We start from the raw sequence: 17,087 nt of genomic DNA on the forward strand, positions 1-17,087 counted from the left end.
CTTGCGTAAAAGCTGATTTTTAATGCCTAGAGGTGGTAAAAAAAAAAAAAAAAAAGTCCCCGACAGCAGCACTGTCACGAACACATGCGTCTGTGGGGCTCTGTGAAACTAAGCCCCCGTTCCGACTAAGAAAGAGTGAAAACTGAGACCTGTTTCACTTCATGGGAAAAATCAAAAGGCAGGCACATACCTCAGCAGTGAATAATGAGCAACAGCACAGCACTTGGGACATTGCTGGTGCCGCAGCGCCTCCTGCTGGAGGCCCCCGCCGCGTGGGCCCAAACAGGCAGGAATGTCAAAGAGGGGAGAGGGAGCGGAGGAGACATGGGTGTTGAAAGCTCCTTGGAAAAAGGATTAGGAGTGTTTATGTTGGCCAAGTGGCCCGCTGCCAGCTGCTCAAGTGTGCAAACGTCTTAAAGCTGCAGAGCTTCGAGTCGGCCATGAGCCTTTTCACTGTGTTTACCCTCCGCAGGGACTGGAAGGATGGCTGTGCTTTGTTCGAGAGGAAGAGCACCCTCCACTTCTCTTCAAACCACACCTTTTGGAAAAACTCCCCACGGAAATGTGCCGGATTCGAGACTGGCTCCCGTCCCCTCCAAACCCCACCCAGGACTCAAAAGTGCGAGCTTTTGATAACGTTCATTTACGTTGAAACGCACAAGCGAGGATTCACTCGCTCTATAGAAACCTAAATCAGCAGCAGGATAAGCCTCTGCTGGCGGCCTGCCGGAGCGCTGAGGCCTGGAGCTGCCTCAGAGCGAGCTGACGTTATGAAACCCAGGGGCTGAGGTCAAGGAATAATAAAAGGCAGAACAGCAAACTTCCAACTTTGGTTCTTGAGTCTTAGGAGCTTTATTTTACCCCCCCCCCCCCGATTTCACCGATGACAGTTTGAAGCTGTGGACTTACACACAAGTATTCAGGAGGTAAAAGAAGTTTAGTTACTTGCAGAGTTTCGCTTTTTTCAGTTCATCATAACAGCTAAAAATGTCTTCATGGAGCACGTCTTGCTTGTTGAAATACTTCAAATGCTGTAGCTTTAACATTTTTACCCACAGACAGGACAGTGACTCTTTTTGTTTTGTCCTGACTGCTCTTTGCTTTTTAAATGAAGAGGAAAGTCACATATTGTAGCTTTAAAATGATTTCCCAGCTGTGACCGTCTTTTTCACTGCATGATTTGTTTTGTAAACAAATGGATTAACTGTCAGTTATAAAAAAAGACGAGAAAAGTGTTGAATAGTGTGTAATCTTATAAACACCAGGAGGGGGGGAGCCTTAGATATCAACTTACATTATAAAACAAACATTTTGTTATAAAGGACACAAACAGTCAGTCACTAATGAATGTAGATGGATTTGTGGATGTTTATGTTGTTGTTATATTCTTGTTTAATTGGGTTAATTAGCAGTTTATTTAAAATAATATAATGTCAGCTTCAAGTTTAGTTTTATCTTCCCAAGATATCAGCTTTTAAATTTCACTTATAGCTTTCTAAGATTTCAATTTTAAAAATGCAGACGACGCAGAATAAACGGCTTCTGAGGTGAAAACCAGCACATTCATTATTTTAGGCTCCTGCTCTGAGGTTTGCTTATCAATTTTAGGCTCTCTTTTTTTACGGAAAGAAAAGATTTCATTTTATTTCATAGTTTTCAGCAGACATTTTGCTCATTTGCACAAGTTCTGCTGAGAAACGTTGATCCTGAATACAGACAACAGAAACATTTGAGTTTATTATGACCAATAAACAAAGTAAAACTAATTTTTTGAAGTGCTTTAAACCAATACCAGGATGACCACTGGATACTATGGTAGAAAACAAGAACAGGCAACTAAAAAAGTGTCTTAGATTCATGATAGATTTGCCCAGTTCAGCCGGAGCTGCTGACTTGTGATCGGATCGGTCAGGAAGCAGCTCAGGTCTCAGTGAGGCCGTTGATGCATTTCTGACAGACAAATTTACTTTTTTTTTGAAAAAGTTTCATTAGAACATCCTGCACAGAAAGACTATAAGTAGAAAAACCCGTCAAGAGCGTGTACAAAAATAGTCCTTTCTATTTCTGGATCTGAGCTTTTATGAAAAGGAATAACATCTTTTAAGTCAAGATCTTACCTTGGTTAAAAAAAACAACAAAATAGCCTGAAATAAATACAATTCTATAAAAGTCTCATTGAAGGAGGAATTGTGTCTGAGTAAGCTGGTGTCAAACCATCTCTGCTATAACAAAACAGTCTGTTAAATCAAATTTAAAAATCTCTTACAGTCATTGTAAGAATTAGAGGGAATAAGTGGCTTTAAATCCCGAGCCGATTACTGCCGATATCAGCTCATTAGCTTTGAAACAACATTTATTTTGTTGCTGTTTTAGATTTACATTGCTTTGATCGTGCTGTGGACAAAGTGATTACTGGTTTATGATTAAAACAAATACGATCAAAAAAGCTGTCTGGTAGCTTAATCAGTCCTCATGGTCTTAAAAATAATCAAAAATAGGGGATGAAGATCAACTGATGGTACATTGCAAAACCAATTATCCCTACCAGTTCATCAAGAAGTGAAATTTGAGTTGTTTTTGCAGATATTTGTGGCCTGATGTGTTTTTTTTGGAAGCACTTCCCCACTTTGCTCTTCTCTGCATCCAGTAAAACATGGTTTCTTGTTCAGGTGTTTGCAGTCATCCTGCTTAAACTACAGAGGTGAGACACGGGTTGAGCTGCTCGACGTGGACTGTAACTACGTGAGCGTGGCCTTTTGACTTATTGCATTTTAACTTTTGTGTTCCCACGAGAACCTCCATTACATTCGTCTGAACTTCGAAGCAGTCTGGGCTTAATTTTAAGTTTTGAAATCACCGACACAGTTTGCAGGTTTATTTAAAATACTCATAGAGCGGCCTGTTGTCTGTGGGACTGCTAAGAGTTAGCAGAAACTGTCGAGTCACGTTCAGTTTTGCTGTGACTTACCGCTGTGTAAGGTTTATAAAACCTCAGCCAACATGGCAGATATTCTCAGGTACAAATTCAAAAGCTTATTAGAAAATTAAAAGAGAACAATCTGAAGGTAAATGGTCATGATACAAGTTGTAGCTTAGGAACGTGTAAAATGTTATCCCGTCTGAACACAATGCTGATGGGGGACTTCAGGTGGGGCAAAATTAAACTATATCAAGTTTTAAATCATAAAACTACCCAACTTTTGGCCCCACTCAGCAAACTATCTGGAAGCCCTGTAGCTATCAGATAACTGTTACTCAGCAGCTGCTACAGAGAGGCATTTTTGTGATTCTTACGTGCTGCCATCTTTTGGCATAAAACGGTACTGCAGCTGCAGGAAGCATTTGGGACCAAAACACACTTTAGCACTAAAACAGACAAGAACGATCTGATGTGGATTTGTCATCAGCACCGTGCAGTCATACTCCATGGCATCATGTATAATAGACAGGCTCACTGTGCATAAACAAAGAGTTCGTATCAAAAGCTGAAGCCAGGGAATACTTCAAACACAACCACACTTACAGCTTCATTTATTATGGGACACGCCGGATAATTTTCACACAAGTCAAGTTTCCACTAAAAAAAAAAAAAATAGTTGTCGACAAACATACTTCCTAGAAAAGGCAACAAAATAATTTGTCCAATACCCTTAAAATACTTCAGATTTTTTTAAAATAGGAGCCGTCACCACCACGTTGATGTTGGACTTGTGTCTGATTGTGCAAACTAAACAGAAACTGGACCAAAAAAATAAATAAATAAAGGTTTCAGGCATTTAAGATAACACACAGTTCAGACAGATTATTAAAATGTAAACACCACTTTGACATAGTGCTTTCCAGACAGATTCAACACACAAAAACATATTGCACAACTTTGTTATAGTCAACACGTTTGGCACAGACGCCTGGCAGCATCTTAATAAAGAACATGCACACAAATACAAATATGATGAAAACCTTGCATGTTTTTGATAAAACGAATTCTGCATCTCCCTTTTATTTGCTGTCGGGAGAATCTTAAAACTGAGCGAGACAAACATTGCACCTGATGTAACCAGCAGCGACTCTGGAATATTCACTGAAACTGCAGTTCAACAAATATTTATGAGCTGCTGGTGTGTCAAACAGGGATGGACATGTATGAAACATTTTCCCTTTGCTTATAGACGTTAATGCTTCTGCTTCAAGCGCCGCTGCTGGTGATTAGACACGACTTGCATTGAGTCAAAGTACAGAGAAATAAGGCTTCGCTATGATTGTCATTTCCCTCTAAGACCAAAAACACACCAATCCTAAGAGAATGTTTCTGTCTTTCAGCGAGCTGCTCTGACCCGGATCCTGAAAGCGGCTCAGCCGACGTTGAACCTCAGCTCCCTGTCCTTGATGCGTTTGAGGCTGAGATGGACGATGAGTCAACGCCATCCGTCGGCGAAACTACTCCGTTAGCTTTCGACTTGAAATAAATGATGTAAAATATCGGCAGGACAATGCCTATGAGGAGCATGGCCACGACAGCGTTCCACCACTGGATCCCCCAGTCGGCTCCGTGACTCGCCGGATGCCGTCGTCGGAAACCGAACCACCGAGGTTTCTCGGAGTTCTGCAAGAAATCCTCGTTGCGATCGGATGTGCTCATGATCAGTTTGTCGATGTCATTGTCCACCTCCATGAGAAAGTCTGTGACCTCCTGCAGATGCGGCTGACCCCGAGCGCGGTCGTGAGGACTCACCGGTGACGGAGGTGAGCCCGGCTTGTCCTCTTGAGGATCACGCAGATCTGAGAACGTTTCTTGCAATAAGGTGTGCTTCTGAACTGGGATTTTGATATATTTCAGTGCAAAAAGATCCTGTTCCTGTATGAGGTTGTTTACCCGCTTTATGTCGGCCACCTGTGGACACAACCGGGCTTTGTTGGTTGCTACTTTTAACAGATAACGAGGAAAGGCTTTAGCCTCGATGATTTCTTACCTTACAGCCATATTGTAATGCAAGCTTGTTGAGGTTATCCCCATCTAAAACCTCGCGCTCGAGCAGCTGGACGTTCCTCACTTTGTCTTGATTCATCTGCCTCGTCTCCAACACGCTGAGCTCCTCGTCGTCCGAGGACAGAGCAAACTCGTTGGGTCTCCTCCGGAACATGTACACCTGGCCGTCTGCGCTGGCATGAACATCGACAGGGGCCTGGAAAGCCTGCGGGCCATGCTCCCCCCTCCACATGACGACACACCAGCCTGAAAATATAAACCCACAGCTGCATCATCAGAAAAGCGGATACAACTTGTTTAAACGAACGCCTTTGACTCTGCTCTGATAGAACAAACAACATACACCAGACTTCCACTGACGCAAATACTGTGGAGCCAGAAGCAGCTGGAAGATAAATGAATGTAGCACAGTTGGACTGGATGATGCTTTACACTGCAGAGCAAAAACATCCTGCAGAAATGAACACAGAGTTTCTGGATTTAAAGAAGTGGAAAATTGAACAACTGCAAAGCCAAATAAAACCTGATCTCAACTAAGAAGAGATGCCTTTTTCTAAAACAAAAAACTAAAGGTTGAAGGACCAAACAAACAACTGAAGACCGCTGCAGTTAAGGACCTGGCAAAGCACTGCAACAGAAGAAACATTTTTTTATTTATTTGAACTTGTATGATTGCATTTGAGCTCTAAATATAATATTATCTATCTATCTATCTATCTATCTATCTATCTATACAACAGAGGTGTCAAACTCAGTTACACTTATAAACTCGGTCCAATCTGTCAATATTTATGGTTTCCAGTTTTATTAAGTCTAACTGATCATACAGAAATATGAATGACCTTTTCCTTATGAAATATAGAGAATTTAGAATAAATATAAATTACTGATTAAAGAAAAAAACGATTCAGTTTTAGTTTAATTTCTTATTCCTTGTTCTGTCTATCAACAGCTTTTTCATCTGTTTCTTTAGTAATACAATTTGCTACAATCCATCACCAAAAAAAAACAACAACATAATAAATATCCAAACATATGCTACTAATTGAGACAATTAAGAAGACTCTCTGTCTCTCTGATGCACATTAACTAGTCAGATACATCTTTTCTTGGCTGCAAGTTGATCAACAAGTTTTGATCGGACCGATCTGATGCTGCTCTTTCCACGCCAAAATCAAAAATGACTGAAAACGTTAAACTTAATTTGCCTGCTTTCAAAGCTAGAGACGCCTTGCTCTAAATATGCTAGGTTTTTAGGCAAACTGAGAAGTGGTAGAGACTCAGTCTGTGGCAGATTGGTGGCTCAGATCTTAAAAAATAAATAAAAAGATTTAAAACATTATCTTGGGGGCCAGATTAAAAAGTTAACAAGGGCCGAATCTGGCCCAAGGGCCTTCAGTTTGACACAGGAAGGCTAAATGTCATTTGGAACGAACCATATCAAATATTTGGTGGCATTTGGAGAAAACATAATTATTGACAGACCTAAATCTGTTATCCCTGCATTCATATGTTATCTCCATTACTTCTGGGGCCAATATTTGACCAATTATTTTACCAAACTGCTTCAGTTTTTCCCTTGAAGCCAGCTGAGGACATTCGCTTATTTAAAAGCGGAACAGACCAGAGCTGAGAGGAAACACTCACAGCACCACAATCACAACTTTTCTCACACCCAACACTACTCTTTTAAAGTTTTAAAGTTGACATTTCTTTCTTTTAAAATTAGGTCGCTCCGCCTCCTGAAACTCAACCTGCTGGACTCGAGTTTCACCGTCACGTTACATCCAGGAGCTCCTTTTTACGATATAAGCTAACATATTCAAAAAAACAAAATAAAGGAAAGACGTGTTAAACTACAAACTGTACAACTCTGTCCTTGAGGTAATTTATTTGATAAAGTTGACATGAGACGGGTGAAATTTTCTTCTTCTTCTTTTTTTTTTTTAAAGGGAAGCGCTCGGAGCTCACGCCGAGCACTTGAACGCAGCATCAAGTTCAAGCTTTACCTTTTCGTCGCTCAGGAGCGTGTGTTGTTCGCCAACTTTTCCGTTTTATTTCAGCTCCAGACACAATCGGTTCATTTATTATTTAAGACCCGCACACTTTCACCCACTTTAAACTCAGCCTGTGGCGTTTCATGTGATTACCTTATGCTTTGGCAACAGTAAGAGAAGCCACTGCCTTCCCAAAAACCTGTTCTCCTCCTCAGCTGGACCTTGTTAGCTTAAGACCGGTAGCCGCTCATGCTAGTGGTGGTTTGCGCACTTCTTCTGCGCACGTTAGACGACGAAAATGCGCCACACCCCCACCTACTGGTCAACCGAGGGGCAGCCGGTTCATACGGTAATTCACTGCTCCTAACAACTAAATACATTTATATACAACTAAATACTAACAATTATGCTTATTTACTTTCATTTTATTTGTGCTATCGTATAGTGTTTAATATCCTGCTACATATTCAGATCGGAAAGTAAAACAAATATTTTAGAAAAAGTCATCATTTTGCAATTTTCTTTTCTTTTTTTTTTTTTTACACACAAGACATTTAAGCAAAAAGTGCTGTTTAAGTCAAAAGCAGAAGCTCCTTAAAGTGGCGAATCCCAAATACTGTTTCTCTAAAGTGTTTTGTGCTAATTGCTCCTCTCTGACAGAGCCGACTTACATCTCATCAGAGCCAGCGAAGCACTGGAATGAGCTTTTCTCCTCTTCAATGTTTGCTGTGTTTACCCACAACATACCAAGACACAGACAGAATCTGTTAAGTTTTCATCTAGCACCACTAATAGCCTGATTTAAAAAGTGATTGGCAATCTTGAGGTGTGGCACACAAACAGCACCAGCGACTTCAAATGAACTACAGAACTATTTGTGAATTTCAGCATAAAGAGTTGAAAAGATAAAACTACCTGAATACATCAGTGGAGCTGAGATGTACAAGATGAACAGTTTTAGGTTCAACATTATTGTGAACCTATACTGATTATTTCACAACTCGTAAGGAAACTTGCAAATGCTAAAACCCTGTATGCACATTTTTGTTAACTTCCACAAAGAAGCAAAACAGTGCATCTTAATTCACATTATATATATATATATATATATATATATATATATATATATATAAATTTGTCTCTGACTTGTTTTCATTCATTCATGGTGTTAAGGATGATGGCAGTTCTCTTATTCTCCACTAGGTGGGGGTGTTGTCCTTTCAAATGACCGAACTGTTCATCAAGGAGAACTGATGTAAACCGAAATATATTTTTACTCTTATTGAGCAAAGCGCAAGTTTTATTTACTCTGTCATCATTTAATACTGTTGATGGATATGGTTGTTTGGCCAGTTAACTGTGAAAGAGCTGTTTATTCCTGGTCGGATGCCATTACCGAGTAGAAAAAAGGTTTTAATCAAAACTTTCAGATTAAATGGCACTTTTTTATTTGCTGTAGAGGATTTTAGCTTTACTGTCATTTATGTATTTCTATGTAGCTTTTAGTAACTCTGTCAGTTTCCAAATAGTCTGCAATAAATGATAGTTATCAAGGTTTTGATATTAAATAATATAAATTTCTGTTCTGTTTACAATTTGTACAGCTTTCCTGATAAAATTACATTCTAGTTTTCAATAATGTTGCGTAAAGAGCACTACCCTAATATTTTCATGTTAGTCCCACATAAAAACTACCAGTTGAGAAAGGTGCAGCCACATTTACAGTAGCTTTCATTGCAGCAAATGGGTGATAAACAAACACGTACAGTCTTAAACTAAAGTTACAAAGACAGTCTGGTGATTTAAAATAATGAGAGTTAATTTTTATTTGTTTTCCCAAAATGGCTCAAATGAAATTGGACCCAAAATACCAAAGCACCACTTTACAAACGTCTTAATCCTTAAAGATGGACTTGCAGACTTTGGTTTGTTTTTGAACTGGCTTTTCCACCAAGAAAACCTCTTTTTTAGGTACCAGCAATGTCATTAACAGTACTTTAAAAAAATCCTCCTTTCAAATTCAGAAACATTTACTTTCCTCTATTTTTTTTATCTTTACAATTTGTTCTAAACATGACTGACACATTTTATTTCCATACAGTTGTCCACAACCCACAGAAAACCAAGATTAAACTGAAAAAGAATCTTAAGTTTAACAACAGCTCTGCTGAAAATGATGGACGCAGTAAATGGACTGTACTTTTATACACTAGTTCTGTCATGCATGCAGTGTTTTCTGTAGTATTTTGTCCAGTGTTCTACATTATTTTATAGCATGAAGAGGTATTTTGCTGAATGGTATTGGCTCTTATACATCAGAGAAGCGGTTCCCTGCTGAGTTAGCCTACAGGTTCACCTTAGATATTAAGACCAGCTCAACACAGACATCACGCCGCCCCGCTCTCATTCGAGTTTATGCGAAAGCTGATTGCTTTTCTGCATCCAGCTCACAGAGGTTTCCCTCCTTGTTTGTCTTCAATAATGTAAACCCAAGATTAATATGTTCCATGTCATTTATATTTGACCATCTTATGGAGCTGGCTGTCTTTTTCTCCGTCTCTGGGCAGCTTGAATTACACATTCCAGCGCTGCTGAGCACCTTATTTTTCAACTTTTTTTTTTTTTATTCTAACAGTAATTAACTTAGAACTGCACAAGGTGTGAGCTAATGGAGGTTAATTAGACTGAGACTTTGAAACAATAACTTTAAATATTAAAACTTTTATTAAAGCCATATAGTTGCCCACAGAACATGTCTTTGATATTTAAACACCCCTGTGGCTCATTCGTCTCGCGCCAAGAGATTTACAATCTCGAACACATGGTGCAAAAAATGTGATAGAAACTGTCTGGGTTTGGATTTAATATGGTCCTTAAACTATGGTTTAGGCACTTTTCTTGAAAAAAAAAAGTAGATCAAACAAAGCTGTACCAAATGGAGGATGAAATAGTTGCACGACACGACTATGGAGTAACGTTACAGACAGTTCCTACAGAGTCAGACTGAAAAGAGTCAGTCAGAATGGCACAGGTGGCCTATTAATAGTAGTTTTCAGAAACAATTTAATTTAAATAAAATTCAGTTAATTTCGGACTCGGTTGAAATTTTGCCAAACTAGCAGAAGAGCAAAATACAAAGAGAGTTGTGTACTGTACTGAAAAATCTCATATGTTTGATCAGAAACTACGGTCAGTATCCATCCATCCATCCATCCATCCATCCATCCATCCATCCATCCATCCATCCATCCATCCATCCATCCATCCATCCATCCATCCATTCACTTTCTTTTCCCGCTTCTCCTTTCTGAGTTGTGGGGAGCTGGTGTCCATCTCCAGCCACCACTGTATGAGAGGCAGGGGACACCCTTGACCAGTGGTCTCCAATCCTGGTCCTCCAGGGCCACTATCCTGCATGTTTTACTTGTTTCTCTGCTCCAGCACACCTGATTTGAATCAATGGGTGATTAACAGGCTTCTGCAGAACATGAAGAGGTAATTTAACCATGAGCAGGGAAACAAGTAACACATGCAGGATAGTGGCCCTCGAGGACCAGGATTGGAGACCTCTGCTCTAGACAGATCACAAGTCCAATAAAGAATACAAACAAATAACTAAAATAGGCTAAAGTGTAGGTTAATCTAATCCAAAGTGTGCCCTTATTTTCACCCTCAAATGATTGCTGCACTCCTTCACCATATCGTCCAGTGTTTCACAATAATATCAGTGTATAATTTCTCCCACAATTCAGTACTTGACATTTGTCTTATTAGGAGCTTTACAGTAAATAAATGCAGCGTAACAACATAAAATTATGGTTTGGATGTTATGTCTTTCATAAACCGATGCCTATCTCCAGCGGTCATTGGGTGAGAAGCGGGGTACACCCTGGGCAGGTCAGCGAAGAGACAGACAAGACAAACCAGCGTTCATGCTCTCATTCACACCTAACAGGAGTTTAGTTGCCAGTTAAACTAGCATGCATGTTTTTTTGCTCTGTGAGAGAGATTTAGAGTACAGAGAAAAGCCATGTATGCATGCGGAGAACATTCAAACTCCACGCAGAAAGGCCCCAGGTGGGAGTTGAACCTGCAGTTTTGTTGCTGTGAGGCGACAGTGCTCACCAGCTGTGTCACCACGCGTCTGTGATGACCTGTCCGGGATGAACCCCACCTTCCACCCAGTGACGGCTGGAGACAGGCACCAGCTCCCTGCAACCCTGAACAGGAACTCATACTGATGGATGAAGACAGCGGACGGATGGTTGTCGATGAAAGAAAGCCACTAATCTTATGTTGCATCTCTGAACTGATGACGAATCTTCTATGTGTGCTTAACGATGCATTTTAGAAAAGAAACTCTTTTACTCATAGTGACATTAAAATAAGAAATTCTAGTGTTTGGAGTTCAATGTTCAGTAGTGCTGTACATTCCCAGGCTTTTGAAAACACGTACACACAAAACCTGTTAGCTTCATCACTGCCTTTTCTATTAAAATAATTCATCACTTTGTAATATTTTTAATCAGACGTAAGTGACTAAGCTACAAGTAGGACTGCTTAAACAAGAAGTTAATAGCATTCATTCATATTCTAGTGTTTTCTTCTCACTTATCCTTTCAGCTGGAAACCAGTCGTGACCTCCAGTTGACTCCTTTAACAAGACAGCATTATCAACTCAATGCCAAGTCTGATTTTGTATTTAAAAATAAGTCAGCCCCTTAATTAAAAACAATTTTCCATCAGTAATTGATATCATGGTTGTATGTTTTTGACATTTTCATCTGTGACTGCTGCGTCATCCCTTTGGATACGTTGCGTTTTGCTGGTGCAGACTCTGCATTGGACTGAAGCGAAGCTTACTGTTGACATGATTGTCTCATGAAGTCAACCTTTACAACTGAAAAAAAAAAAAAAGAAGCTGAATGATAGAGTTAATGCTGCCTCAGAGGGAATCATCGTATCATTTACATTGCATTCAGATACCGGGTGTAACACCGAGCGATGATCAACGGAGCGGCATGATGCGCCATATTTCAGGGCCACTGAGCAGCTTGTCCAGGAGAGACAGACTCAAGACGGTGAGAGGAGGGAGAGGGTGGAGATAGGACCATGTTGCCTGCACACCCGCCTGTAAAAAAGGGTTTTGTTTTAAATGATTTAGATCAAAGATTAAAAATTTATTGAGGTGAAATATTCATACATTCTACACGTATGAGCTCATTGCTTTATAACCACACAATGTCATATTCCAGTACTTTGGGTTAAAAGGTTAATTTTTCAGGTTGCAGGATTTTCCAAACCTATGCAACTGTGATACCACAGTTTAATACTGCCATGATGATATCAGCTGTGATGAACCTACATTTTCCTTACTCCTTTTGTTTTCTTTTGTTATCACAATCAGCAACACTCTCCATGTTCTTTAGCATTGCTGCAACTATCATCTAGAGAGAACTAGGGGTCCGTCTGATTGTCAGATATGTTACTGTCATGCAGTTTGTGTCTGCAGTTTATTGCACCTTTGTGTGATATTATTATTGAGCAGAGGGATATTTTCAGTAATTTATGCAGCCCTGCACTGCAGAGTAAAAGTATTCTCTTTCAAATTTAACTTCCTTTATTAAAAGTTTGATTGAACTAAAGTTTACAGACTTAAAATAAACAGTACCTAAAACATCTACAATTAGGCAGAAAGGCCTATTTTAGATTCTTTTACAGCACAAAACTTTCTAATTACTGATTGAAAACCGTATACACCAGTTTATTGCAGGAGGTGGAGGATGCAGCTTAAAATTAATAAGAAAAACTAATAATAAACGTATTTGAATCCTTTTACATCTGATAGTTTTTGTGTTTTTTATAAACTCTGTGATAAATTTATACTTTATTTGACTTCTTAAAAAATATCTAAATCTGAAACATAATGAATTGAATCTAAATAGCAAAACTCACAGAAATGCAAAGTAAACCACAACTTTTATTTGTATGCATTTCTATCAAAATTTCTAGGCATCAAATGCATGAGTCTGTCAATTATAGTTTTTTAAATGCAAAACTATTCAAATATACTTTTACCAGTGGAGGTTTCCCCTTTAAGATACTGGAATTATGGGTAGTGTAGTATTTAGAACTCTTTGAGTAAGCTGCAAGCAGCCGAGGAAAGTGTCCAGACCAGACAGTAGCGTTTAAATTATAAATGAGCAGCCAGTAATTGAGTAAATGGTCCAGAATGACTCATAAAATAGTTGTTTTACAGTGTTAGCGTCTTTTATCAGTGATAATAAGGACATGAATGATGCAAAGTCTTTCTGTCTCTTCTGACTGCAGAATTTTAAGACACTTTATGTGAATAAGTGTAGATTTATAATCAAATAGACAAAAAATGTACACACTTTCCTATTTTTTTTTTTATTTTGAGCATGTCAAGGGTTCAACTTTTCCTAGCTATATTCCTTAAAAATAAGCTAAAAATAAACCTCCTAATGGCATTGCATTGCATATTAAACATGTAGTGCTTAAAGTTATTATTTCCATTGTTGCTGAAGTGTTGACACAGGCCTGATAACGCCCACTTGCTGTGCTCTTTGCAAAACATTGACAAAATTAATTACTTGACTTGTAAAAAATAGAGCATAAAATGTTTGTTTTCAGGCGCAGGGTAGCTGTTGAAATGAAGCACAGATAACTGGATGTTTTCTTCTGATATCCGTGGGTGTCCTGCAGCGGTCGGCGTGGGGAAACCAAATTGAATCCCTTTGGCTCGGGGTCATGGCACAGTTCAGATGTTTATTGATTAAACGTCAGCTGCCCAGGTGAACATGATTCACAACTCAGAGGAGCCGAATTCAACAATCCATCACCGCCAGAGGAACATTCAAACCAGCACATCATCACAGCTTAGTTCTCATGTGGTAATTCGTCTGTACCGAACTGTAACGGGATGGTTCTGGTGACGATAATTCTGCACATCAGCTTGCAGTTCTTGACGGTGTTAGGATTGTAATTTAACGTATAGGGTAAGGCAATGTTTCAGACTGAACGTTGTAGTTTTAGGTTTACCTTTTTTTTAAGCTGAATAATTCCCAGGAAGGATAAATAATAATTTATTTATTTATTCATATGACTGAAAAGAAAAAAAAATGTAAGCAATGCAAGACAAGTCTGAACTACAGGTGAGTAAGGATGGAACAGTAAAAACACAAAAAGCCCAATCTACACACACCTCTGTTTTGAAGCCATGACTCAGTCAGTTTTCGGCGCAGCAGAAGGAAAATCTTTTCGCTCTGCCAGTTTGAGTGCTGTGACTTGAATTGTACCGTCTGGCTTCTCTGATTCTCTGTCTCCAGAAGTTGCTCTGCCAGATGTGTGGTTGTGGGTTCACAAATTGAACAAATTTGCAGAACATGGCTTCCCATCTTCCCGTGTGATGTTGCGCGCAGCCATTGTTAAGTAACTCTTGGTCGGTGCTGGACGACCACCAAACATTCTAGGGAGCAGTAGCAGAACTCTTGGATAAGTCGTGAACAACTGCAGCTTGTGCTTTCTTAAGATTAATTTAAGTATGTTGCTAGCTAAATCGCTGTCAAGTACAAACTTAGTAAGCACGCTCTGTTGCTTTCAGCATGTGTTTAAACTGTCATTGATAGTGGAGCTTGGTCACATGCATGTTGCTTCGACTGGGTGTGAATTGTTAGCCAGGGGCTGCTTGAATGCACCTGAGCGTGCACGTGTGTTTTTATCCCCCCTCCCACCTGTATCTATCACGTTTTGAATGACTCCTTTTTCAATTGTATTTTCTTAGATTCAGGAAAATTCCACTATCCTCCACGTTTACAGTATATTGTTGTGCAATTAACATATTTGATTTGAAGGACGTTATCTTTTAGTAGAAATGTTTGTGTCAATTCTATAAGCGAGCAAACCAATTCTTAATAAATACACACTAAGGAATCCTTTCTGCATGTTTTACAGCAAAATGAAAGGTAACATTTAGTATAAACATAGGAGCTAAAAAAAAAAACAAAAGAGAGAAAACAGATAGTGCCCTTGCAAATTTTAATGTTGTGTCAATGACTGTGTGCTGCTCTGGGAACCATTTCAGGCAACAAAAGGCTTTATGTTGGGGACCGAGGGGGAAAGTTGCTGATAGGTGCAGGGGAACTGTAGTTGGGTATATTAATTTGGACTGCAGACCCTAAGGGTGACCCTTCACATGAGACAGAGGTCTGGCAGCTCTGGTCTTAATGCGGGCCACGAGCGAACAGTGACACATAACCTTGCCCTGTCACCACCCTCACCAGTGTGTCAGCTTACATTACTGGGATTGACGTTGAGCCAGCACTCCAGTCCTATGAGATCTGAGGCTCTGTATAACCTCGCCCTAGCCGTGTACCAGGGCTAGGACATTTGGAGCATGCTTCTGCATCAGGATGCCATCTTTATTTGTAGCTAGTACCTTTAAAATATGGCATGATCTTTTTTTTAACCTTGTGCAAGTTTGAGCAATTATTGTAAACCAAATGGCCGAGATATGAGTAGGTCAAAGTATGAATATATATCCAGCCAGATCAGAGGTTTCAACACAGTTTAAACAGTTTGAAGCAGTTTTTTCTTGTATATTCGGCTCTAAGGCTTCAAAAATGACTATATGCTGCAGGTAATCATTACCAATGAGAGGGCTGGCTTGGACTGCATTGGTATTGGTGACTGTAGTAGTTGTGTTGAGAGTCGTGTGCAGTATATTACAGAGAATATCTAGGGGTCATAATACTGATTTTCAGATGCTGTGTAAATAACAGGAAGCAGCAAATTTCCTAATCTGAATTGCTGTTGAGAGGCAGCTGAAATTCCATTTGTTGATAACTCGTTGATGGGAATTTCTCGGTATATGAAATTATCCATTTAATTCTGCAAGCTGCATTTATCTTGTTAGCTGAGCTAACAAACAAGCAAACTGGAAAAGTCACAGATTTGGTGACGTATCTTTCGTAATTGTCATGTAGATGATGTGTCTGGGTCGCATTAGGAGGTCAAACTGCCCTGTCCACTGATACAACCCTGCAGCTCAGTCAAAGGCTGGTGCCTTTGTGTGACAAATGTTTCTGATCAGAGTGGAGACCCTAACAGCTTCCACTCACTGTCTTAAGGCAGACATATTGGGTTTTTAACATGTCAAAGAATGGTCTCACATTTCATAAAACTTGCTGTTTGTGCCACGACACAAACAACAACAAAAAGGAATGACCATGTTACAGCTGTCCTATGTGACATCTGTAAGTGTTGTTCTCCATTTTACACACTGACTTGTTTAGAATTCACAGCTGAGGAACAGAATATACACATAATTTCTCTGAGTTTCACTAATCTTAGTTTTTTTTTTTCATTTTTTTGTTTGTCAAACTTTCATAGCAGCAGCAGCTAGCTGAGGCATCTCCGGTGGAGTCTGGGGAGCTTCCTTCAGAAATATAACAGTTCTGCCAGAACAACCATGTATTGTAAAAATGTAGAATATTACAGGAAAAACGCAATGAAACATTTGAGAATGGAGTTCACTGTGGTCTTACCCGTGCTGGATTTCGCCTTTATCTTGTTGGTCCTGTCAGAAATAAACTCTAACACTCACCGGCCACTTTATTAGGTACACCTTGCTGGTACCAGGTTCAGCCCTCTTTTGCCTTCAGGACTGCCCTAATTCTTCATGCCATAGATTGAACAAGGTGTTGGAAACATTCCTCAGAGATTCCGCTCCATATTGACATGTTAGCATTGCACAGTTGCTTCAGATTTGTCAGCTGCACATACATGATATGAATCTCCTATCCACCACATCCCAAAGGTGCTAGATTGGATTGAGATCTGGTGACTGTGGAGGCCACTGGAGTTCATTCAATCAAGACTCATCAGAGCAGGCAATGTTTTTCCAGTCTTTTATTACTGAATTTTGGTGAGCCCGTGTGAACTGGAGCCGGTGTGGTCGTTTTCTGCCGTAGCCCATCTGTTTTAAGGTTGGACATGTCTGTTCAGAGATGGTGCTCTGCATAGCTTAGTTGTCAGAAGGGTTATTTGAGCTACTGCTGCCTTTTCATTATCTGGAACCAGTC

The 17,087-nt window shown here is 39.7% G+C and overlaps 1 protein-coding gene across 2 annotated transcripts; it reads right to left on the bottom strand.

Moving 5' to 3' along the window:
- Window positions 1-3,514: 3,514 nt before the first annotated feature.
- On the bottom strand, window positions 3,515-7,253 carry lysmd4 (LysM, putative peptidoglycan-binding, domain containing 4). 2 transcript variants are annotated; one of them, XM_017405727.3, is made up of 3 exons: window positions 7,138-7,253; window positions 4,971-5,233; window positions 3,515-4,891 (listed from the first exon to the last, which is right to left on the bottom strand). In XM_017405727.3, the coding sequence occupies exons 2-3, from the start codon at window positions 5,217-5,219 to the stop codon at window positions 4,370-4,372; spliced, it is 771 nt and encodes a 256-aa protein (XP_017261216.1). In that variant the 5' UTR covers window positions 5,220-5,233; window positions 7,138-7,253; the 3' UTR covers window positions 3,515-4,369. The 2 variants fall into 2 exon arrangements, with proteins under 2 accessions (XP_017261216.1, XP_017261217.1); XM_017405728.2 differs by lacking the exon at window positions 7,138-7,253 and adding an exon at window positions 6,997-7,131.
- Window positions 7,254-17,087: the final 9,834 nt, after the last annotated feature.

The sequence above is a fragment of the Kryptolebias marmoratus genome, linkage group LG11 (assembly GCF_001649575.2).
Source record: "Kryptolebias marmoratus isolate JLee-2015 linkage group LG11, ASM164957v2, whole genome shotgun sequence".
Taxonomy (NCBI): Eukaryota; Metazoa; Chordata; class Actinopteri; order Cyprinodontiformes; family Rivulidae; genus Kryptolebias; species Kryptolebias marmoratus.

Coding starts and splice junctions, on each gene's coding strand:
- lysmd4 (XM_017405727.3), bottom strand. CDS start 5,219: ATGTGGAGGGGGGAGCATGGCCCGCAGGCTTTCCAGGCCCCTGTCGAT. Junction 4,892..4,970: donor CATTACAATATGGCTGTAAG/GTAAGAAATCAT, acceptor TTGTGTCCACAG/GTGGCCGACATAAAGCGGGT.